This window comes from Theropithecus gelada, chromosome 20 (genome assembly GCF_003255815.1).
Source record: "Theropithecus gelada isolate Dixy chromosome 20, Tgel_1.0, whole genome shotgun sequence".
In the NCBI taxonomy this organism is placed as follows: Eukaryota; Metazoa; Chordata; class Mammalia; order Primates; family Cercopithecidae; genus Theropithecus; species Theropithecus gelada.
The window spans coordinates 39,328,339-39,351,627 of NC_037688.1; the positions used below are offsets into that span (position 1 = coordinate 39,328,339).

Genomic DNA, 23,289 nt, shown 5'->3' on the forward strand with positions numbered 1-23,289 from the left:
GGAAGAGGCCCCTCCCTTGGGGAACTTCAGGGAAATGCAGATGAATTTGGGGTTGTCCTAATGACCGGGAGACAGGGCCAGGGGACTTATCTGCAGTAGTTCCGCTCACTGCAATTTCTTCCTCCAAGGTTCAAGCCATTCTCCTGCCTCAGCCTCCCCAGTAGGTAGAACCACAGGTGCCCGCCACCAAGCCCAGCTAATTTTTGTATTTTTAGTAGAGACGTGGTTTTGCCATGTTGGCCAGGCTGGTCTCGAACTCCTGACTTCAAGTAATCTGCCCACTTCAGCCTCCCAAAGATTACAGGTGTGAACCACTGTGCCCAGCCTATTTTGTAATTTTTAAAAAGTCTGTGATTCTTCTAGGTAGTTCTTTCTTATATGTACTTACTTTTTCTTTTTCTTTTTCTTTTTTTTTTGCGATGGAGTCTCGCTCTGTCGCCCAGGCTGCAGTGCAGTGGTGCGATCTCAGCTCACTGCAACCTCTGCCTCACAGGTTCAAGCCATTCTCCTGCCTCAACCTCCCCAGTAGCTGAAATTACAGGCGTCTACCACCTAGCCCGGCTAATTTTTGTGTTTTTTAGTAGAGACAGGATTTCGCCACATTGGCCAGGCTGGTCTTGAACTCTTGACCTCAAGTGATCTGCCCACCTCGGCCTCCCAAAGTGCTAGGATTACAGGCATGAGCCACCATGCCCATCCTGTTTGGAAACTTAAAACTGCTCATTCCTGGAGCACATGGTAACTCTGTAGAAACTCAAAGGTCCCTGGAGCATTTAAGGCTAGCAGATCTGCTGTGGGGCCTGGGAAGGTCCCGGATGGGATGACCGCACAGGTGGAGAGAGAGGGAGTTTTCCTGAGGTATCCCAGCCTCGGGTAACAGCCGCTGTTTTTCAGCCTGGGATCAAATCCCCGGACCAGTTGGTTTGTCTTTAAAGGGAGCAGATATTTCTGGATGTCGCATAGTGGGAGCAAAGTGGTCTGAATGTGCTCCCGCATGAGCCTTGTCATGCCCCAGGCCTTCCCAAGCATCAGGCCACCCTGAGGCCACCACATTCTGCCCACACTTTGTGGGAGATTGTGTGAGTCAGGAAAAGCAGCGAGGCTGGCAGGAAGCGTCCTGTCGACAGGGCAGCACAGGGCTGTAGGTGAGGTGGCATCTTCTGAACTGGGTTAAAATCCCAACGGAGCTGTGTGAGGTGGGAGACCCGAGCTTTGCACCCACAAAGCCTTGTTTGGGCCCAACATGTCCCCCATTAGCTCTGTGACCTTTGACAAGTATCTGAACCTCTCTGGGCCTCCGTTTCTCATCTGTGAAATGGGGGTTCTAAGGCCCCATTCATGGGAGGGTTAAATGTGCAGGTGCCTTACACCTGAGGCATGTTGGAGTAGCAGGATGCGTCAGGCACCTGCCTGCCTGCCCACCCTCCCTCCCTGAACTGGGCAAGGCGCAGCCCTCTTTCCTCCTTCCTGGGTGGGCAGTCAGGTCCCTCACACCCTGCCTGCTGCCTGCCCTCCCATCCCAGGCCTGGCTTGGCCAAGTGGGAGACTGCCCCAGTGGCCAGAGGCATCCCATCCTAGGATAACAGGCCCACCCAAAGCCAGGGCAGTCCCAAGGCAGGGACTCTGCTAGCCACTGGGGCCTGTGCCGAGGTCTGTCACAGAGAGGCCCATGCACAGGAGGGTTCCCCATTCCTTCCTCGTGGGCCTGCCAGTCTGGGGACACGCAGCCTCACCTCCACGACAACCTGTGTCCAGCGCCTCCCATTCATCCACCAACCTGGTCAGACTGGGGTCACAGACTTCCAAGCTGGTCTGGGCCAAGGCAAGGAAGACCACTTGCCCTCTCCCTCCTTCCCCTGCACCCCTCTGGGACTTGTGGGAGCTACCAGGAAGTGGAGCCCCAGGCTGGGAGACCCAGAGGAGGAGGCTTCTGTCCAGACCCCGCCTCAGACAGGCCAAAACCTCCCACTGGGCTGAGCACCTGGGAGTGCAGACCACGCTCGCGGTTCACAGAACAGGCTCAGGAGTGACAAATGACGATGGGCCTGTTGCTGGGGCTCATAGCCCTCCATGGGGACCCTGACTCCTCTGATTGTGGGTGACTTCAAATCTCCTTAGAGTTCTGTATTTCGTGACATTTCTGCCTAGAATATGCTTTATTTTAAAAGTAAACAAATGGCCGGGCATGGTGGCTCACACCTGTAATTCCAGCACTTTGGGAGGCCGAGGCAGGCGGATCACGAGGTCAGGAAATTGAGACCATCATGACTAACACAGTGAAACCCCACCTGTACTAAAAATACAAAAAATTAGCTGGGCGTGGTGACGGGCGCCTGTAGTCCCAGCTACTCAGGAGGCTGAGGCAGGAGAATGGCGTGAAACCAGGAGGCGGAGCTTGCATTGAGCCGAGATCACGCCACTGCACTCCAGCCTGGGCGACAGAGCGAGACTCTGTCTCAAAAAAAAAAAAAAAAAGTTAAAAAAAACCCTAAGTGCTCCCCTCCCTTTCGTTTTTTAAGATACTCTGTCACCGAGGCTGGAGTACAGTGGCGCAGTTACAGGTCACTGCAGCCTCGAACACCTGGGCTCAAGGGATTCTCCCACCTCAGACTCCCAAGTAGCTGGGACTACAGGTGCATACCACCTGCCTGGCTTACTTTTTTTTTTTTAACTTTTTCTTTCTTTTTAGAGATGGGATCTCTTTATGTTGCCCAAGCTAGTCTTGAACTCCTGGCCTCAAGCGATCCTCCCACCTCAGCCTCCTGAAGTGCTGGGATTACAGGCACGAGCCACCATGTGCCCACCAGTGCCCTTGTGATATGGGGAAATCGTCGTCCTCCTCAGGTGTGAGCCGGGCCACCCTCCTTGTGAGACGTTGTTATTGAGATGGTAGAGCACAGACGCTGGGGCCAGGCTCCCAGGTTCAGATCCCAGCTCTCACCAGCTGTGTGGCCTGGGGCCAGGGCAGTGCCTCACTGTGTTTCCATTTTCCTGCCTATAAAATGGGGGTGCCAAGAGCACCCGCCCAGCTGAGTTGCTGGGATTGCTGCACAGGCTGACGCATGGGGAGCCCTTGGAGAGCACATGGCACGCGGCAGGCGCTGCACACGAGGTTTGCTGTCAACTAAATTTCCATTTTCTGGAAACCGTGAGTCAGGGACAGGTGGGAGGAAAGGAGGAAAGTGATTCTTCTGGAGGGAAGACAAGCTAGCTGCAACGACAGGTGGCCCCTCGGAAGGGAGCGTGTGAATACGGGGACATAAAGGGGTCTCCGCATCCTGACATGCGCCTGACAGGCCTCAGGCAGCTCTGAGACCCCCAGGCCGCATGGCACCTGGGCCTTCCGCCCTCGAGCACGGCAGTCCAGTGGACCTGCTCTCAGTCCTCGTCCTGCCTCCCAGGCGCAGAGTTCACCTTCCTCACCAGCACCCTCTGCCCTCGTGTACCGCTCTGGGGATTAAAGGAGCAAGTTGGGTAAGCAGTGAGTGAGCGGCCGCTGGCATCACAGTCAGGACTTATCTCAGGCAACAGGCTTTCCTGGTCATTCTTTTCTCTGCGCCTGGCATCGGAGCCTTTCCTCAGAAGCTTCCAGGGTGTGATCCGGGTTTGAAGGCTGCCACGCACGCTATCGTGGGTTTATTTGGAGGAAGGTGGGGCAGGAAACGCCCGCACTCAGGGGTTATCTAAACCGCTCATTGTCGATGGGAGTGAACATTTGTCCTTGCTGGCTTACTTTTTTTTTTTTTAACTTTTTCTTTCTTTTTAGAGATGTTTCTATGTAGGGCACAGTTATACACACAGCACACAAACTGATACACAGTGCATCTGTGGTGAGTTGTATGTGGGTAGGGGTCCCGGGACCACCCCTCTGCCCAGCCCGGGTCTGAGCACCCGCTGGCCTCTCCCGTGGGTGGTGCCCAGGTATCATTGGGGCATCTCTCTGCAGCACCTCCCCAACATGGGCCACTGGACAAGGGTTCAGATCCCGCCTCCTGCCCCAGTCCAAGCCAGGATCTTAATCGGCATCCCACTCGATCTTGGCACCTGGTGGCACATGCTAGTCCCCCAGCTGGAGACTCAATATCCCTTCTGTTCGGAAGCCAATCACAGGCCCCAGGCTCCGTCATTGGCCCAGTCCCAGTGTGCACTGGGTCTTGGGTTCAGCAGTTCCCTCCCAAGCACCAGCCATCCACCTGGCCCAGGGCCCCGCATGGGGGATTCAGAGATGAGACCTGGCCCCCTCCCTGGGGTGGTCCGAGGCAAGATGGTCAGAGGCTTGGGAGCACCCAGGGACAGCTCTGTGATTCGCGTGGGGACTGCTCCAGCGGCCACCCCTCACTTTATGTGTCAGGGTTTTAAGCTCTGGGCCCTCAGAGGTGCCCAGGCCTGGCTTAGGCGAGAACTGACTACCTCTGGGTTTGTTTTCCAGCAGAGTCGCTACAGCTAGAGAGATCCGGAACCCAGGTGGGGGGACTGGTTATAAACACAGTGCAGGTGCTGGAGCAGAGAGGACGGATCGTGGTCTTAGAAGCACCTGAGGTCAGATCTCAGCCACTTGCTGGTGACTTGTGGGAAATCACAAACAGCTCTGAGCTTCATTTTTGTCGTCTGTAAAACAGGGGTTGTCATGACTGCAATCTCTGGGGGCCGTGTGTGAGTGCTCTGCTGTGTGATACAAGCCCATCTGTACTCAGACTGAGACGCCGGAGAGTTCTCTGGACGCTCCTGGCTTTTGGGGGCAAGAGTTGGCCAAAAAACTCCCTCTTTATGAAGCGGTGCTGGTAGCTGGTTGGGAAGCAGCCTGTTGGGCCTCGGGAAACTCCCGAAGCTATTACTTCCCTGCTGTGGCCTGGCTGTGTCACAGCCCTGTGGTCACAGTCAGTGAATTTCCATATTGCTCCTTGTCTGTCATTTGGACTCACCACACAGGGTCCTCTGGGCAGATCCCATGAGCGAACACAGGAAGTGCCCTTGGTTCAAGCCCCGGTGTACAGGCAGCATGGTGCGAATTGCATCTACCTTATCAGCAGTGCTAATACTGTTCTGTTGTGGGACAGTGGTCTTCCCAGGGTCGGACGAGAGTGACACCCTGGTGCCTGGCTTCACCACACACCGTGGTGTGGTAGAGCCTCAAATACCAGGTTCTGAGTCCAGCCTTACCCCTTCCTAGCTGTGTAGATGACTCGGAGTGGGTAACTGACCTCTCCCGCTGGCTGTTCACACAGGAAGAAGGCTGTCTCGTGAAAGGATTAAGTGAAGTCAGGTGAACAGCGTGGTGCTTCCCGCACCTGCTCTAACTGAGGTTTAGCCCTCCTTCCTTACCCAAGCAGGCGCTGGCTTTTGCTAAGATCCCAGCTGTGGTCTTTCAGGGCTGGTGAGAGCCAAGGCTCTGCCATCACAGAAGCTTGTATTTGACTTCTCTTTCGCCACGGCCATGTGACCTTGAACCTCTGAGCCTCAAGTTCGTCATCTGTTAAGTGGGGTTAGTCACATTGACTTTATTGTGCTCTTATAAAGAGTGAATGAACTAAGGTAAAGCCCTTAGCATAATGAAGTGTGTGTAGAAAGTCTCCATGACATCAGAGCTGCTATTATTATTGTCATCGTTATTACCATCATTAGCATCAACTCTTTTTTTTTTTTTTTTGATACTTTAAGTTCTAGGGTACATGTGCCATGTTGGTGTGCTGCACCCATTAACTCATCATTTACATTAGGTATATCTCCTAATGCTATCCCTCCCCCTCCTCCCACCCCATGACAGGTGCCGGTATGTGATGTTCCCCACCCTGTGTCCAAGTGTTCTCATTGTTCAATTCCCACCTATGAGAGAACATGCGGTGTTTGGTTTTCTGTCCTTGCAATAGTTTGCTCAGAACAATGGTTTCCAGCTTCATCCATGTCCCTACAAAGGACATGAACTCATCCTTTTTATGGCTGCATAGTATTCTTTGGTGTAGATGTGCCACATTTTCTTAATGCGGTCTATCATTGATGGAGATTTGGGTTGGTTCCAAGTCTTTGCTATTGTGAATAGTGCTGCAATAAACATTCATGTGCATGTATCTTTATAGCAGCATAATTTATAATCCTTTGGGTATATATCCAGCAATGGGATGGCTGGGTCAAACGGTATTTCTAGTTCTAGATCCTTGAGGAATCGCCACACTGTCTTTCACAATGGTTGAACTAGTTTACAGTCCCACCAACGGTGTAATAGTGTTCCTATTTCTCCACATCCTCTCCAGCACCTGTTGTTTCCTGACTTTTTAATGATCACCATTCTAACTGGTGTGAGATGGTATCTCATTGTGGTTTTGATTTGCATTTCTCTGATGGCCAGTGATGATGAGCATTTTTTCATGTGTCTGTTGGCTGCATAAATGTCTTCTTTTGAGAAGTGTCTGTTCATACCCTTCGCCCACTTTTTGATGGGGTGGTTTGATTTTTTCTTGTAAATTTGTTGAAGTTCCTTGTAGATTCTGGATATTAGCACTTTGTCAGATGGGTAGATTGTAAAAATTTTCTCCCATTCTGTAGATGGCCTGTTCACTCTGATGGTAGTTTCTTTTGCTGTGCAGAAGCTCTTTAGTTTAATTAGATCCCATTTATCAATTTTGGCTTTTATTGCCATTGCTTTTGGTGTTTTAGTCATGAAGTCCTTGCCCATGCCTATGTCCTGAATAGTATTGCCTACATTTTCTTCTAGGGCTTTTATGGTTTTAGGTCTAACATTTAAGTTTTTAATCCATCTTGAATTAATTTTTGTATAAGGTGTAAGGAAGGGATCCAGTTTCAGCTTTCCACACATGGCTAGCCAGTTTTCCCAGCACCATTTATTAAATAGGGAATCCTTTCCCCGTTTCTTGTTTTTGTCTGGTTTGTCAAAGATCAGATGGTTGTAGATGTGTGATATTATTTCGGAGGGCTCTGTTCTGTTCCATTGGTCTATATCTCTGTTTTGGTACCAGTACCATGCTGTTTTGGTTACTGTAGCCTTGTAGTACAGTTTGAAGTCAGGTAGCGTGATGCCTCCAGCTTTGTTTTTTTGGCTTAGGATTATCTTGGCAATGTGGGCTCTTTTTTGATTCCATGTGAACTTTAAGGTAGTTTTTTCCAATTCTGTGAAGAAACTCATTGGTAACTTGATAGGGATGGCATTGAATCTATAAATTACCTTGGGCAGTATGGCCATTTTCACAATATTGATTCTTCCTATCCATGAGCATGGAATGTTCTTCTATTTGCTTGTGTCCTCTTTTATTTCGTTCAGCAGTGGTTTGTACTTCTTGAAGAGATCCTTCATACCCCTTGTAAGTTGGATTCCTAGGTATTTAGCATCAACTCTTGGAAAAGAAGAAAAGCTGTTGTCTGAAAGCAAAAATAAAAGTATGCACCAAGGCCAGGTGTGGTGGCTCACACCTGTAATCCCAGCAGGTGTTACTTACTTTTTGGGGTTATTCACTTTTTTGAGACGGAGTCTCGCTCTGTTGCCCAGGCTAGAGTGCAGTGGGGTGATCTCAGCTCACTGCAACCTCCGCCTCTTAGGTTCAAGCAGTTCTCCTGCCTCAGCCTCCTGAGCAGCTGGGATTACAGACATGAGGCACCACACCCGGCTGATCCCAGCACTTTGGGAGGCTGAGGCGGGCGAATCACCTGAGGCCAGGAGTTCAAGACCAGCATGGCCAACATGGCAAAACCCCATCCCTACTGGAAATACAAAAAATTAGCTTGGCATAGTGGCGTATGCCTATAATCCCAGCTGCTCGGAAGGCTGAGGCACGAGAATCACTTGAACCCAGGAGGTGGAGGTTGTAGTGAGCTGAGATCATGCCATTGCACTCCAGCCTGGGCAACAGAGTAAGACTATCTCAAATAATAATAATAATAATAATAAATTTTTAGGCCGGGCACGGTGGCTCACGCCTGTAATCCCAGCACTTTGGGAGGCCGAGACGGGCGGATCACGAGGTCAGGAGATCGAGACCAGCCTGGCTAACACGGTGAAACCCCGTCTCTACCAAAAAAATACGAAAAACTAGCCGGGCGAGGTGGCGAGCGCCTGTAGTCCCAGCTACTCGGGAGGCTGAGGCAGGAGAATGGCGTAGACCCGGGAGGCGGAGCTTGCAGTGAGCTGAGATCCGGCCACTGCACTCCAGCCTGGGCGACAGAGCGAGACTCCGTATCAAAAAAATAATAATAATAATAATAAATTTTTAAAAAGAAAAAAAAGGAATCCAATAAATCAGGAGGTTTGATCCAAATTACAAACACACAACATGGAGTGTTTATTTTTTATGAATCAGTGTATAGAATGTCCAGTCAATTCTGATCACTGAAAGGCGAGAATGGCCCCAGGGTCCCAGCCTAAGCCCCCTACGTTAGTTTGCTAGGACTGCTATAAAGTACCATCGACCTCGTGGCTTACACAACAGACGTGTTTCTCTCAGTTCGGGAAGGCACAACCCTGAAATCAAGGTGTGGGCAGGGCTGGTTTCTCTGCAGGCCTCTCTCCTGGCTTGCAGACAGCGGCCTCCTTGCTGAGTCCTGGCTGGTCTCTGCTCTGCGTGTTCGTGTTTCCTCTTCTTCTAAGGACATCTGTCTTCAGCCTCATTGTAACCTCATCACCTCTTTAAAGGCTGTATCTCCCAGTACAGTCGCATTCTGAAGTACTGGGGGACAGACCTTCAGTATATGAGTAGGGGGCAAAGTTCAGCCCAAAACACCCCCTAATGGTCCCAAAGAGGGAATGAACAATGATCATGTAGCCTTGGTTCAGGGGACACTGTGAAGTCTGAGGAATAGACAGCTCACGCCCTCAGGTGCCATGAGGAAGTCTCTGCACAGGCCTGGTTGTGAGTCCTCGTGGCCACGCTGAGAACATTGACTTGCTCATCCTGGAGGTGGGAGTGGGTGGAGGAGTCGGTGCCAGTGACTTCCTGCCAGGCTCTCATCCCATCTTTTGGCCCACCTGGGACAGTGCCGTAAACCTCTCCTTGTCCCAACCAAAGCTGACTGTCACCCTCTCTCGTTCTAGGTCGGACTATGATGACTGGAGACCGTCTCTGGCCAGTTTGCTTCAACCCATTCCATTCCCCAAAGAGTAAGTCCCATGCACATCCCCGGAGCCCTCCCACCTGTGAGGGCAAACCTCAGTTGTCCACCAAGGCCTTAGTGGGGGACCAGTCATGTTATGGAGAAGCCGAGTCACAGTGGGAAGACCCTGGAGACGTCGGTCCTAGCTCAGCCATGTCGTCAGCTGTGGTACCCCTGGGGAGGCACACCTCCCCTCCTCAGAAAAATGGAGAACTCAGGAGAACAGGGACGTTGTAGGAGCTGTCTGACTGCATTGTCACAAGGATTCATGAGCTAAGAATGCAAACAGAGCCCTCCCCACGGCGCCTGGCAGGCCGTGCAGTTAGCATTTTTTATTACGCACCAGATGGGAACCGTAATACCTGCCGCTCCTCTTCCAAGGGCGATAGTAAGAATCAAAAGATAATGCACGTGGAGTTGCTCGCTGTGCCGTACTGAGATGCTGGAAGCACTCTGACTACGCCCGTTACAATGCTCAGCTCAGGCTCGGCAGCAAACCTGGCCAGAGACAGACCCTCTGCCTCTCCCTTGCCGGCCCCTAGCACCATATTGAAGTGATCACTGGAAACCAGAGAGAACGCTGTCTGGTGGATAATGGCCTGAAGAGAAGGCTTTGTCAGAATAACCTGGCCCTGAAATGCCTCCAGGTCTCTTTCGAGAGGTTGGAGGGAGCCAGCCTCGGGAGGCGGCTGGGGTTCTCCAAGGAGCTGATTACCGAGCGTGTTTATGAAACGCTGCCTCTGTAAGGGCACATTACATGCGGTAATTGCCCCATTTGCTGGCTTGGCCAGTCCCCGAGGGTCCCAGGACTTGAGACCAGAGAAATCCAACTCCTAAGAGGCACTCAGTCTCGGCAGAGTCGTGACGTCTTTGGCCTCAGCCCCTGTCCCCATAGGCCTGGGCGCTCTTGGCTGTGGCAGCTGGCTTAGAAGAATGGTCCCTGATGGCCGCTGATGTGTGCAGTAATGAGTGCCGCCTGCCTTAATTGTGGAACAATTAATGAACACACCTGGGTCCCTGGAGCCCACGTGCACCCACACGTGCTCAGGCAGCAGCTTAGCCCCTCTTGTTCACAGGTGTGGGCCTAGGGAAGTTTTGGGAATGGGGGCCCAGTCTGTTCCCGCTGCTATGATCTGTCACCTCCTCAAAGAAGGCCTTTGTTTTGGAGCTTTGAGTGGGGACAAAATATTGGCATTTCACTCAAATTCCTCTTCATTCTTTGAATCAGACGTAAAGTCTAGACGTCCCCAGAGGTTAATCTTGGGAACACTGTGCTGTTTCCGACGCTTCTGCTAACTGCCGTGTTTTCCCCTGTTTTTGTTACAGAGCTCTCGCACACGAGAAGTTCACCAAGTGAGTTTCTGGGCACCGCCCTCATTCCATTCTGGCACGCACGGCCTCCGTCCTGAGGTCTTCCCTCCGTGGCACGTGCATTCTGGGAGGCAGTGGTGGCTTCTCTTGGCATCCCTGATCCACCGGCTTGGATCCAGCAGCTTGCCCAGCTCCCTGGCCCATTCCTGCTTGACACCATCCCCTCCCCTTCCCACACCTCCCACTCAGTCCCAGACCCCGGCAGTAACTCTGGCCGCCTCGTCTGTTCCAGGGAACTGAAGTACGTGATTCAGAGGTTCGCTGAAGACCCCCGGCAAGAGGTGAGGCCTTTCTTTCTGCATCTCAGGCCCGCTGTCTCGGGACAGCAGGGTGCACGAGGGCCCCTCAGAGGCCTTCCGAAGCTCTGGTGGGGCCTCCTTGTCAGTGACAGGCATTCGGAACAACTTTCAGAGACCCATTGCCTGTGCGGAAACACAGCCCCGCCTGGTGCAGAGCCCAGCCTGTGATGTCAGTGTTTTACTGTAAACACCGGCTCACCAGGGGTGGTTTTCCACTGGCTGGTGGTTTCTCCCCACAGCCGAGGCCTTGATTTCGGGTTGGGCTGGCATGGCAGCTCCCAGCCAGCTCTGAGGCAGCATTTTGATCCTGTCTGGTTCTGCTATTATGTGAATCATTGGGAAGAGCAAGGAATCGGAGCTGGGATCAGAGCTGGTTTTTATTTCCTGGTCATGGTGGCCAAGGGCTTCCCTGAAGGGCTGCTGTGTCCCTCACCAAAGCTGGCCTTCCGGGGAGAGGGCAGCCTTCTGCCTTCTGCCCCCAAGCCTGTGCACATGGGCAGGGACCTAGATGGGCAAGGAAGCCAGCCCGTAGCCCTGGGCCTGCATCACCTGATAGTAGCAGCAGCAGCAGCTGTCCTTTATGAGGTGCTGTACCCCGGGCCAGACACGTTCCTTTTCTCATCCTTACAGCGTCCCTATGAGTGTCTTCTGTAGTATTCCCAGTGTTGCACGGCTGGTTCACGACTGAGGCAGGATTGGAGCCTGGTGCTGATAACCAGCTCACTGCGCTGGGTGCTGTGCCCTGAGATGCTCACAGCCTGCTTCTGTGTGCATGAGTTCTGGTGTGGTAGGGACGTGACTCCCAGTTGAGGACAGACCTAGACTCTTGCTCCCAGCAGAACAGGGGGGGGGAAGGACAGGCAGAGGACAGAGGGCGTTACTCTCCGTGGAGCCCTCCCCAGGAGGCTTCCTGGAGAAGGTGGTAGTGAACTGATTGGACTTAGCTAAATGGATCAAACTGGACCTTAGTCTGGAGGGTGGAAAATGGTGTTTGAGAAGGAATCTGAGGACACATAGACCCCAAGGTCTTGTCGTGTCCAACCATGGTGGGTCTCTCTGACTCAGAACCCGCAGTTTATCAGGCTGTAATTCCAGAAGTTCTAGATAACTGTTCTCAAACTATATTACCTGAGTAGCTTGTTCAAAAGGCAGACCCCCCCCCCCCCGCCCCTACATTCCTTCCTGGTTCCAGCTCATGGGGCCTGGATGGAGCCAAGCATATGCATTTCGACGCATTTTGAACAAGCATCCCAAGTGGTTCTGAGGGACTGGTCTCCAGGCCACACTGAAAAACCTAGTTCTGGAGGGGTCTTGAAGAATCTAGTTCCAAAACACCCCAATTCTAAACACCCATTTCCCCAAGGGATCCTCAGGCGTGGAGGGAAAAAGGAGAGATGGTGGATATGGTGCTTTTAAATGTCAGGGACCAGTGAGTGTCTCCATTCTTCTTCTAAAACTTAAGTCATTCCTTGCCACCTGTGAAGACAGCATCTCAGAATTCTCCTGGGAACTGAGCCTTTACTCAAACCCAGACTTTGACGTTTGGAGAACAAAAGTGGTACCAGCTGCTTCTCGGAGTAGAGAGGCAGGGCCAGCTGCTGGGAGGGTAATTTTCAAACCCGGGTAACGAGCATGAGGCCCCGAGTGACCTGCAGGTCTGGAAGGAGCCAGCTCCTCTGGCCAAAGTCCCACTCCCAGGCCCTTGTTCTCCTGTTTGCCTCTTTCTTTTCTCTGCTGATTCTGTCTCCCTTTTCCTCCTCACTCTTCTTTCTCCCTTCCCTCCTACCTTCACACCTTCCTAAATGAAGCCAAAGTTGTTTCCTTTAAAATTATTTGCTATGTTTGTTGAATAGCATCTTATACTCCTAAGTCCTCATTGCTTTGAAGTCAGTAAGTAAACCCTTGATATTCTTACAGCTCAGAGGGAAAAATAAAAGCCACTGCCTTTGTTTTCTGTGTGCCCATGTGTGGGTTGTGATCAGTTTAGTATCTGTGGGTAACTGATTCTTGGCAGCAAATTGTCCTTTCCTAAAGGAAATAATGAGGAACTTCTCTCAGCTTTCTTCCGAGGACGGGAGGAGGTGGGGAAAAGTCCTTTGTGTTTTGTGCGCACTCTCGCTCTCATGCTCTCTCTCTCCCTCACTCTCGCCGCTTTTCCCCCTCTCCCTCCTTCCCTCTCTCTCTGTGTAATCACAGCAGGGGCCAGAGTAGATGCGGAATTCCTCTCATACACTCACACATGTGTGCTCACATGCACAAGCAGGCCCATCCACACAGACACACAGCTCTGGGAAGGAATGTGAGAGCTCTGCTTTTGGCACTGAAACTGCCCCCAGCCATGGACAGAGATCCTTCAGTGGAGAGGGACAAAGACTCAGGGAAGGAAGTGGGGATGAGACCTAACGAGAGAGGGTGGCAGAGTCCCCAAGAAGAGGGGAGAGAGAGAGAGCTTAGCAGGGCAGATACGTGGAGGGGAGGATGGTGCCCACACAAGTCCAGAAAGGGAAGAAGGCAGACACCCAAGAGGGAGAGTCGGTGCTGGGGGCAGCAGAACTGCAGACAGATAGCAGGGAGAGGTTTCTAGAGAGAGGGCAGAGAACACGGGAGAGGAGTTAGAAACACAGAGAGAGGGGGACAGAGAACCGGACAGAGGACGGAGACCCAGGAGATGGCCCTGTCCAGAGGAAGGCATAGCAGAAGGGAAAAGGCGCAGGAGAAGGGGAAAGGGGGCTGACTGCGGGCGGTTGCTCTGGACATCTCTGCCTGGTGCAGCCGCAGGCCCGCTTCATTCAGACCAGCCGGTCAAGCCAGGGCCTGCCCTCCCTCCTGTGCAACTGACAGCCAGTAGCCAGAATCCCCCGGGGTGTGGGGCCATGGTGTTCCCCAAAAGACCTTTCATGGCATTTGGTGGAAGGCTGGGGGTTGCTGGAGGAAACAAGCGGGTTTCTTGACTGCGGGACTTGCCCAAGCCTTTCCCATTCGTGTGTGCAGATCGCGGTTGCCCTTGTCACCAGGGCTGCATGCAGCTCACACTTGTGTTTTCCCCTGTCTGGCAGGTCCACTCATGCCTGCTGAGTGTGCGGGCCGGCAAAGATGGCTGGTTCCAGCTCTACAGCCCCGGAGGAGTGGCCTGTGACGATGACGGGGAGCTGTTCGCCAGCATGGTATGCAGTGGGGCCCCAGTGGGGCGATTTCCAGGGGGCCCTGGGCTTGCCATGCCTGACTAGTAAAACAGCTGCGCCCATCACCTGGACCCAGCCCTGGAGTTTCCAGGCTTACACAGTGCTGGTCATGAAGGTGGTGGTGGTGACTGTGACCATCACTTACTCATTTCTTATCTGAGGCTCCAAGCCAAGCACTTGGCATCCCAGTTGCCCTCCGTCTCTCACAGCTCAGTGAGAAGAGGACACATGTCGTTGCCCCATTTTATACCCAAGGCAGCTAAAGCCTGGGGCGTTACTGCCTAAGGTCACACAGTTCATTGTCATGGTTATGTTCCTACAAGGGATTGAGTGCCCAATGGGACCGGGGATTCTGGAAAGCACTGCAGGTCCACCAGCTTGTTTAATCCTTACAAGGAGGTGTCCCGGTCAGGGTGATTGTCCCCACCATCATGTGCGGTCTGAGGTCACCAAACCAACAGCTGAATCCGTGATGACTTTCTTTGTGCCCGGCATTGTATCCATCACTTCATGTGCACTATCCTTTTTAATCGGTACAGCATCCTTGTTGCTGAATTACATCTCTGTTGCAACAGAGGCCCAGAGAGGTTCGGTGGCGTGCCTGGGGTCACACAGGCCTTCTGTTTCCAAGCCGTTCCTTGGCCAGGCCCACATGCTTGCTTTCAGGAGGAAAGGGCCAGACTCTTCCTCCCCCGGGGCAGGTGCTGCACCCTGGTGGCCGGCAGCCTCACTGACTCCCCTTGCTGAGAAAACCAGCTCCATTTCCTGGTCACTGGTGCTCCCATACTTGGGCTGGTAATTTGCCTCTGCCAGCTTCAGCCCCTCGTCCAGGAGCATCGCATTGGCCTCTCGAGGTTACCATAGCGATTGCATGCAACAGGAGATGCAGGGCGCCCGGTGGGCCAGCACAGTCGCTGCTCAGAAATGACGCCAGTGGTGATTCTCGTCTCTGCTGGGTGGCTGGTTTGGCTCTCCGCACTGAACTTAGCAAAGATGTTTGTGCAGTGATGACAAATTGAGGCGCTGCCCCTGGCAGCTTCTTGAAAGGGGCTTATTTTTAGGCCCTTTGCCTCATGCACTCCCTCTCCACTCCTTGCCTGCCACCCCAGGCCTCTCAGGGCCCTGCGCATCTAGGAATGTGACTGCCGCTGCCAGCCTGCACCACCTCTCTTGCGCTCTCAGTCACCTCTCGGGTTCTCCGCTGATGTCACAGCTTCACCATAGCAACGCTCAGCAGCCCCACCCCCACCCTACAGTGTGGGGATTCGGTGCAAGAAGGCTCAGGGAGCTGGCGGCTTCCCAGCCCGAGAGGTTGCATTGGTATGCCAGAGCTGTTCATGATGGAGCGGAAAAAATACACACAAGGAAGGAAGCAGGCAGCCGCTGGATGGAAGTGTGTTGTTGCCATGGAGACGCATGGCTTGGAAGCCGACCCCTCGATGAGGCTGCTTTCTCCACCGCCAAGGGCATTTGCCATTGTGTGAAGTTGGAGGAAAGCCAGTGGGGTGTCCAGGCCTCCCCCAAGCCCTGGTGGCCGGGGACCCCTGCCCTTGGGCCCCCATCACCCATGCACCAGAACAAAAGACCGCCCAACATATAACCCGGGAGGGAGCAGGATGTGCCAATTCTTGGATTCCTGGGGCAGGCAGTCTCCCAAAACACCATTCCGAGCTCACAGCGGGCTTGGCAGAGGTGGCTGGGCTTCGTCACGTCCCCTACCCCGAGATGTACACCCCCCTTGCAAAGCCTGCCTAGAAGTTTCTGCCCGGTTCCAGCGATGCCAGGAATTCAAGGGATCGACTGTCAGCAGACTCCCAAGGGGAGCAGGGAAGGGGGCCTTTTTGGTTTTGTCAGTAAAATACACGTAATGTAAAAGTTAGCATCTGTAAGCACACTGTTCAGTGACATTAAAGACATTCCCGTTGTTACGCAACCATCACCACCGTTCATCTCCAGAACGTTCTTATCTTCCGAAACGGAAACTCAGCATCCATTACACACTCACTTCCCCTTCCTCTCATCCTCGGTCCCTGGCAGCCACTTTTCCTTTCTGTCTCTGAATTTCCCTATCCAGGCACCTCATGTAAGTAGAGTCAGAGTCATCCTTCTGCTTAAAACTTCAACGTAATCAGTGTTTAAAACATCAGAACTTTTATAATGGCAGGAGATTACATATTTAGAGACTCTGTTACGGATACTTAAAAAACTAGCAAGGGCCAGGCACAGTGGCTCACGCCTGTAATCCCAGCACTTTTGGAAGCCAAGGCGGGCGGATCACTTGAAATCAGGAATTCAAGACCAGCCTGGCCAACATGGTGAACCCCATCTCTACTAAAAATACAAATAAATTAGCCAGGCATGGTGGTGCATGCCTGTAACCCTAGCTACTAGGGAGGCTGTGGTGGTAGGATTGCTTGAACTCAAGAAGCAGAGGTTGCAGTGAGCCAAGATTGCACCACTGCACTCCAGCCTGGACAATAGAGCGAGGAAAAAAATAAAAATAGCAAGGGCTACATTTGTTTCAATCAATAGACTTTAAATTGCACTCTAGTCAGCTTTTACTGCGTTTAGTATTATAAATTTATACAAAAGATACCCTTGCTGAGATGGGGCTTGCAGTTAAATCAGGTCCTACTAAAAACCGTAAAAGGCAAAAGACAGAATGAAAAGAGGTATCGTGAACGTGACTTTCGCGACTGGCGTATTCCACTCAGCGTAGCGTCCTCAGGGTTCTTCTGGGTTAGACCGTGTGCGGGGGAAGGATCTCTTGCATCCCCCGGGGGCCTGGTGATCCTAGAACACTGGCCGTCTGGACAGCGTGTAGACAGGTCTGTTCAGTGACTCTTGGGCTCACTTCCTGCCGGCATGCTGGAGGCTGGCACTGGGTGTCTCTGTCCCTTCACCTGAGCCTTCTTGCCTCACAGGTGCACATCCTCATGGGCTCCTGTTACAAGACCAAAAAATTCCTGCTCTCCCTGGCGGAAAACAAGCTGGGTCCCTGCATGCTCCTGGCACTGAGGGGGAACCAGACCATGGTGGAGGTAAGGAGCTGGTCGGGGTCTCTGTCAGGATGGCTGGCTCCCCATCCCTTGTCCTTGCTGATAGAGCATCTGCTGGGAGCCAGGAGCTGCTGCAGGCACAGGGGGCAGTGGGCAAGGCATGCAGTCCCGGCCGCCCTGAGCTTAGCGGGAGCCTCGAGCCTTCATCACACAGTATATTTGTTTCTGGTGGGATCCAGCTGATCCATGGATCGGTGGGGTTGGGGTTGCTTCTGTTCTGCTCATCTATTGCTGTGTAACAAACCACCCCTAAGTGAGGGCTTTAAAACAAGATCGCTCATTTATTTTGCACGTGGGCATTGGGGTGCCTGGGCACAGCTACGCACTTCTCACTTGGGGCCTCATTAGTCGGGTGGAGCCAGGTTGGATGAGCCCCAAGGCTTCTTGCATTGGCCTGAGAGGCCTCAGACACTGAGGGTTTTGCGGGGTGGGGCTTCTCAGCCACACTCTCCACCTCATGGCGTCCGGGTAGTCTGCCCACCTGCCCAGAACACACACACCCAGCCCTGCAGGCCACCCCTCACCTGCTGCTGCTCCTCTCTCTCCCTGCATGCTCCAAAGTCCCCAGAAGCCTGGGACTCCCAGAGCAACTGTCCCAAGGGAACCAAGGCAGAAGCCTTATCACTTTTTAACTTAGCCTCCCTTGGAAGGCAGGCGGCATCGCTTCTGCCACATCCTACTGCTGGCAGTGAGTCACCGTGGCCGGCCCTCAGTCAAAGGCGTGGGAGCTAGACTTCACCCTCAGTGGGAAGAGCATTGAAGAGTTGGCAGGCGGGGCAAAGCCATGGGAGCTCCCATGGAAATGAGAGTTGAGGGAGATGTGAGCCCTGGGGAAGAGGCAGCGGGAAGGTGGGAGCTGAGCAGGCTGTGGGGACAGCCCGCGCTGAGGTCCTGCACCAGGGAGGACCAGGGTGGCTGGAACACAGGGAACCAAGGGGCAAGAGGTCTGGGATGTGGGTGGATGTGCATGAAGAGCCTTCTGGGTACCCAGAGGTGCTGGGAAGGAGTTTGGATTTAGTCTAGGCTGTCCTGTGACAGGGATTCGGAGGCCATGGGGGAGGGTTGAGCAGGGAGACAGGAGACAGACAAGAGGTGCTGTGAAAAGCTTGGGCTGAGTGACCGTTCCTTGGCGAGTGAGAAGTTCTAGGAGAATTGAGCACCATGGCATGCACCTGTAGTTCCAGCAACTCAGGAGGCTGAGGTAGGAGGATCGCTTGAGCCCAGGGGGGCGAAACTAGCCTGGGCGACATAGTAAGACCTCATCTCAAAAATAAATAAATAAATAAATAAATAAAAATAAGTCATTGGAAAGAGAATGTCAGAGGCAGGGCTGTCAGGCATGTTGACTCCCAGGCAGGTGAGCCACATGTACAGTCACGAGGCTGTCTCTGGAGCTGTGTGTGGTAGACGGGCCCAGGGCTGCGAGCCGTTCTGTGAGCTTGAACACCTGCTTTGTGACAGCCACTGGGGAAGAAACGGGGGGGAGAAAGAGGTGTGGCTTTCCACCAGTGCTTGGGGGCCTGCAGACATCCTCAGGGGCCTGCCCCGTGTCCAGACACAACACGGTAAGCAGATGCCTGGGAGACTCCCATGTCCTTTGACGTTTGAACCTGGAGAACCTCAGTGCGTGGGCACTGGTGCTACCATTGCATAGGCAGGAAGATGGGCAGGTGATTTGGCCAGCCTCACACAGCCAGGGCTGCGGAGAGGGGAGAGTGGGGTTGCTGGTTTTCAAAACAAGACGCTTGGGGTGCACAGAGTGTGCTAAGCTGGGGCGGCAGGCCGGGTCCGTAATGCGCCGCTGTGGTTCTGGGCAGATCCTGTGTTTGATGCTGGAATACAACATCATTGACAACAACGACACCCAACTGCAGATCATCTCAACCCTGGAGAGCACAGACGTGGGGAAGCGCATGTATGAGCAGCTGTGCGACCGGCAGCGGGAGTTGAAGGAGCTGGTGAGTCCCCGGCTGCTCCGGACCACTCCTCTGCCCAGCAGGCCAGGGCGGGTTCCAGGGGAGCTAGTACTTGGACCTGAGTGGACCTCAGTCTCATTGAATTCTTCTCCAAACCCAAGAAATTGGTATTACCACCTGCCACTTTTCAGGTAATCAAAGAGAGGCCTAGAGAGGCAAAGCAACGCCCAGAGTCACGTAGCTCATTGGAGCCTGGCCAGGACAGTGCCCACCCTCCCTCCTCCGTGTCCCTCAGACCCTTCCACTTAAGTGCATGGGGGCCCAACTTCCAAATGCCAGCACCCACACCTCTTTGCTGAAGGACTTTGTATGTCCACGTGCGTATACTCACATGTGTGCACAGAAGGACAGAAGGGGCAGGAAATTGATGCCTTCTAATCTGCTGGAGCAGCCGCCAACCAGTGCCTCTTGGGAGAGTGTGTATAAATACCCCAGCTCCCTTCAGTGAGATAGGTTTCACCCATTCAGTGAGATATGTTTGAGACACGGCTTCTCCACCATTTCTTAGAGTCCCCCGGTGGGATGTGGTGCCAGTACCCATCTAGCCAGTGATAGCTGGATTGATAACACCCCTTCCATTATGGGCAGCCACAGTGTCACTTCCCCACTCTTCTACTGGTGTTTCTTGGGGTCACCTTCCAATAAACCACCGGTGCTCAAACCCCATCTCTGGCTTTGCCCCTGAGACCAAGACCACCATGTTGCCTTGTACAACCGAGAAAATAATGATGGCTCCATGAGTGCTGTTAACAGGGGTGGAAGTCCAGGATGGAAACCTGGGGAAAAGAATGGTTGTAACCAGCCTGGTTTCTGTTGCAGCAAAGGAAAGGCGGGCCCACCAGGCTAACACTGCCCTCCAAGTCGACAGTGAGTTGGTTTGGTTCTCTTTGGGGCTGGATGGAGAAAGTGGGTTGGTCCTCTCTGTTGGGGAGTGGCAGGTGGTGTCTGCAGCTGAGATGGGAGGTGATGGAGGGCGAGGCACAAGGACCCCCTAGTACTTAACACGCCAGCTCTTCCAGGAGGTAGCTTAGAGGAAGAGATACGAAAACCAAAAACAAAGTTAAAATGTGATATAGATCGTTGGTGATAATGGTGTTGATATCCAGTTATTAATAATACTGGGAATAATAGCAGATATACCTTGAGCATTTGTGTGCCAGATGCTATTCTATTAGTTCATTTTATCCTCACAGCAACCCTTGGAGGCTTGTGTATCTTACCATTCGCATTTTGCAAGGTCTTTAAGGATCTTATTTCCTTCTATTCTGATACCCGCATTATATTTGATACATGGCTGCTACTTCCTGGACCAAAAGGGCTGCTCAGGCTCCAGCCATCTTGTTTCCATTCCAGCCAGCAGGAAGGAGGACATACCCCTTCCTCTTAAGAAACTTCTTGGAAGTTCTACTTGACATGTCTACTTACATCACGTTTTCTGGATTTAGTGTGTGGGGCCACACTTAGTGGCAAGGGAGGCTGGAAATCAGCCTTCATTCCGGGCAGCCACATGGCCACTAACACTCAAGGATGGAGGGGAGTCTCAGGAACCTCCGAGTCCAGTGCTTAGGCATGCGCTGATGTCTTCAGGCGTTAGACTTGAGTGTGGCCTCGGTGTTTGCGTGAGCTGCTGCCTGGGAGTGAGACAGCCAGCCACATACCCTGATGCACACAGACAGACACACACAGAGACACACGGACACACCCACACCCACACACATACACAGGCATGCACAGACACACACAGGTACAGACACACACATATACAGACATACATGCAGACACACACAGATATACACACATACAGGCGCACACACAAAGACACACACACACAGACGCCTGTGGGAGGATCGTGGCCTCAGAACACCCCGCTGGTGACTCAGGGTGTGAGTCACAGCACTGGAGGCTTTCTCCTCCGCCTGGCAGCTGTCATCCATGGGATGTGCGGCAGCCCCTCCCTCTCTGACCACCCCCTTGGCCCATCCCACCAAGCCGTGCCCCCACCTCGGCTCCTGGGATTTGCCGCCCCCCAGGAACAGCTCCCTGTAGGGCGAGGGAGAGGAGGAGGATAGGGGATAGGAGGGCCCAGGGTCTCAGGAGATCCCAGCAGGTCCCTCAGGCCTCTCCCGCATCTGCTCGCAGGACGCTGACTTGGCTCGTTTGCTGAGCTCTGGCTCCTTCGGAAACCTGGAGAACCTCAGTTTGGCCTTCACCAATGTAACCAGTGCCTGCGCCGAGCACCTCATCAAACTGCCTTCGCTCAAGCAGCTGAACCTGTGGTCCACTCAGGTACATCCTCCCACCCTGCTCCAGGCCCTCCACCTCCTCCACCTCTGCACCCTCCTCCCTGTTCTCCTGTACCATCTTCCTTTCCCCTCATCCTCTTCCCTGCCCCCTCACCCTCCTCCCTGCCTTCCACGCTCCTCCCTGCCCCCACCCTCCTCCCTGCCCCTTCTCTCTCCTCCCTGCCCCCTCACCCTCTTCCCTGCCCCTTCACCTTCCTCCCTCCTCCCCACCCTCCTTCCTGCTCCCCTCACCCTCCTTTCTGCTCCCCTCACCCTCCTCCCCCCTCATCCTCCTCTCTGCCCCCTCACCTTCCTCCCTGCCCCCTCACCTTCCTCCCTGCCTCATCACTCTCCTCCCTGCCCCCTCACCCTCCTCCCTGTCCCCTCACCCTCCTCCCTGCCCCCATCATTATCCTTCCTGCCCCCTCACCCTCCTCCCTGCCCACCACCCTCCTCCCTGCCCCCTCGCCCTCCTCCCTGCCCCCTCACCTTTCTCCCTGCCCCCCTCATCCTCCTCCCTGCCCCCTCGCCCTCCTCCCTGCCCCCTCGCCCTCCTCCCTACCCCCTTGCCTTTCTCCCTGCCCCCCTCACCCTCCTCCCTGCCCCCCCACCCTCCTTCCTAACTCGTTCACCCTCCTCCCTGCCCCCTCACCCGCCTCCCTGCCTACACCCCAGGCGTCGCTTACCACATGACCCCTTCCTCAAGCTCAGCACCCAATCCCTGAGGCTAGAGGAGGTTGAGGACCTCATGAAGCCCTGAGGCCCATTTCCCAGTTGGAAATACTGTGCCCAGTTCCGAGTCCTGAGGTTCTGAGAGGTGGAGCTGAGACGTGAGCCGGGCTTCACTGGCCTGCCCGGGGCTGCGCGGGAGGTTTCTGGGTCTTTTTGTTATAGTAACACCAGTGGCTGCCGAGTCCCAGCTCAGTGTCAGCTGCACCGCTCAGTACTCTGCACAGGGCAGATGAAGGGGCCTTCACTGCACGCCTGTGAAGTGCAGGTTCTGCCCTCACCCTCGTTTTCCAGAAGAGAAACTGGGGACAGTCCCTGCAGCCTGCCCCTGGCCCAGCCCTATCCTTCCACTGTCCACCCAGCAGGAGAAAGCCGCCTAGGCAGCATCTCGAAGCTAGGAAAGGACAAGTTCGAAGCCCTCCTTCGTGGAGGCAAAACTGACTCCCAGGGGCCCTGGCCTGGCTCCACTCCCAACAGCAGAAGCTGGATTCTAACCCGGGTCAGAGAGGCGTGGAATTGTTTAGGAGAAGCGAGCACAGCCCAGACCCCAGGGCTTGGTGGGCCATGGGCCTCAGAGCAAGGCTCTGTCCCCATCCCTTTCCTCCACCTCTGCCCCAGCCTCCGAGTCACTTCCCCAGAGGTGGCCAGGAGAGGGCTGAGAGTTTCTGTGCCCTACAGTTTGGAGACGCCGGCCTGCGGCTCCTGTCGGAACACCTCACCATGCTCCAGGTGCTGAACCTGTGCGAGACCCCGGTCACAGACGCTGGCCTGCTGGCCCTGAGCTGTGAGTGCCTCGGGGGCAACTGGGGGGTGAGGGGCTGCTTTATTCATTCCTTCTTTGCTTCAACCAAACTGGCCAAGCGCTGACTTTGCACCGTGCACAGATAGAGAAATTTATTCATTCACGAACATGTGTTCACTGCACACCTGCTGTGGACCAGGCACCATTCCAAGGGCCAGGAACAACACAGAGAAAAATATTCCTGATCTCAGGGAGCTTATATTCTAGAGGCAATAGAAAAAATGAATAAGGCCAGCCTGTGCCCTCCTGACACTCGCAGTCCACTGAGGGGTCAAGTTCAAGAATGGGGCTGTAGTGTGTTGCCACTGTGGTCCCCCGACCAGTGGCGGCAGCGTCTTCTGGGGGCTGGTCAGAAATGTCCATTCCCAAGCCCACTTCGGACCTCCTGACTCAGACACCGCACGGGAAGCAGATGTCTGGGAGACTCCCGGGCCCGTTGACATTTGCGAAGCCCTGTCATAATAGAAGGAGCCACAGAATTCTCAAGGAACCT

General features: G+C 53.8%; 1 protein-coding gene across 3 annotated transcripts in view; it reads left to right on the plus strand.

Moving 5' to 3' along the window:
- Window positions 1-23,289, plus strand: part of CMIP (c-Maf inducing protein) — a 264,953-nt gene that overhangs the window by 236,063 nt on the left and 5,601 nt on the right. For all 3 annotated transcript variants that reach the window (XM_025370610.1, XM_025370611.1, XM_025370612.1), the window contains 9 exons: window positions 9,038-9,103; window positions 10,423-10,449; window positions 10,700-10,748; window positions 13,823-13,930; window positions 16,873-16,989; window positions 18,825-18,965; window positions 19,803-19,850; window positions 21,123-21,269; window positions 22,673-22,778. In XM_025370610.1, the coding sequence (XP_025226395.1) occupies window positions 9,038-9,103; window positions 10,423-10,449; window positions 10,700-10,748; window positions 13,823-13,930; window positions 16,873-16,989; window positions 18,825-18,965; window positions 19,803-19,850; window positions 21,123-21,269; window positions 22,673-22,778 (809 nt within the window). The remainder of the gene's footprint in view (window positions 1-9,037; window positions 9,104-10,422; window positions 10,450-10,699; window positions 10,749-13,822; window positions 13,931-16,872; window positions 16,990-18,824; window positions 18,966-19,802; window positions 19,851-21,122; window positions 21,270-22,672; window positions 22,779-23,289) is intronic.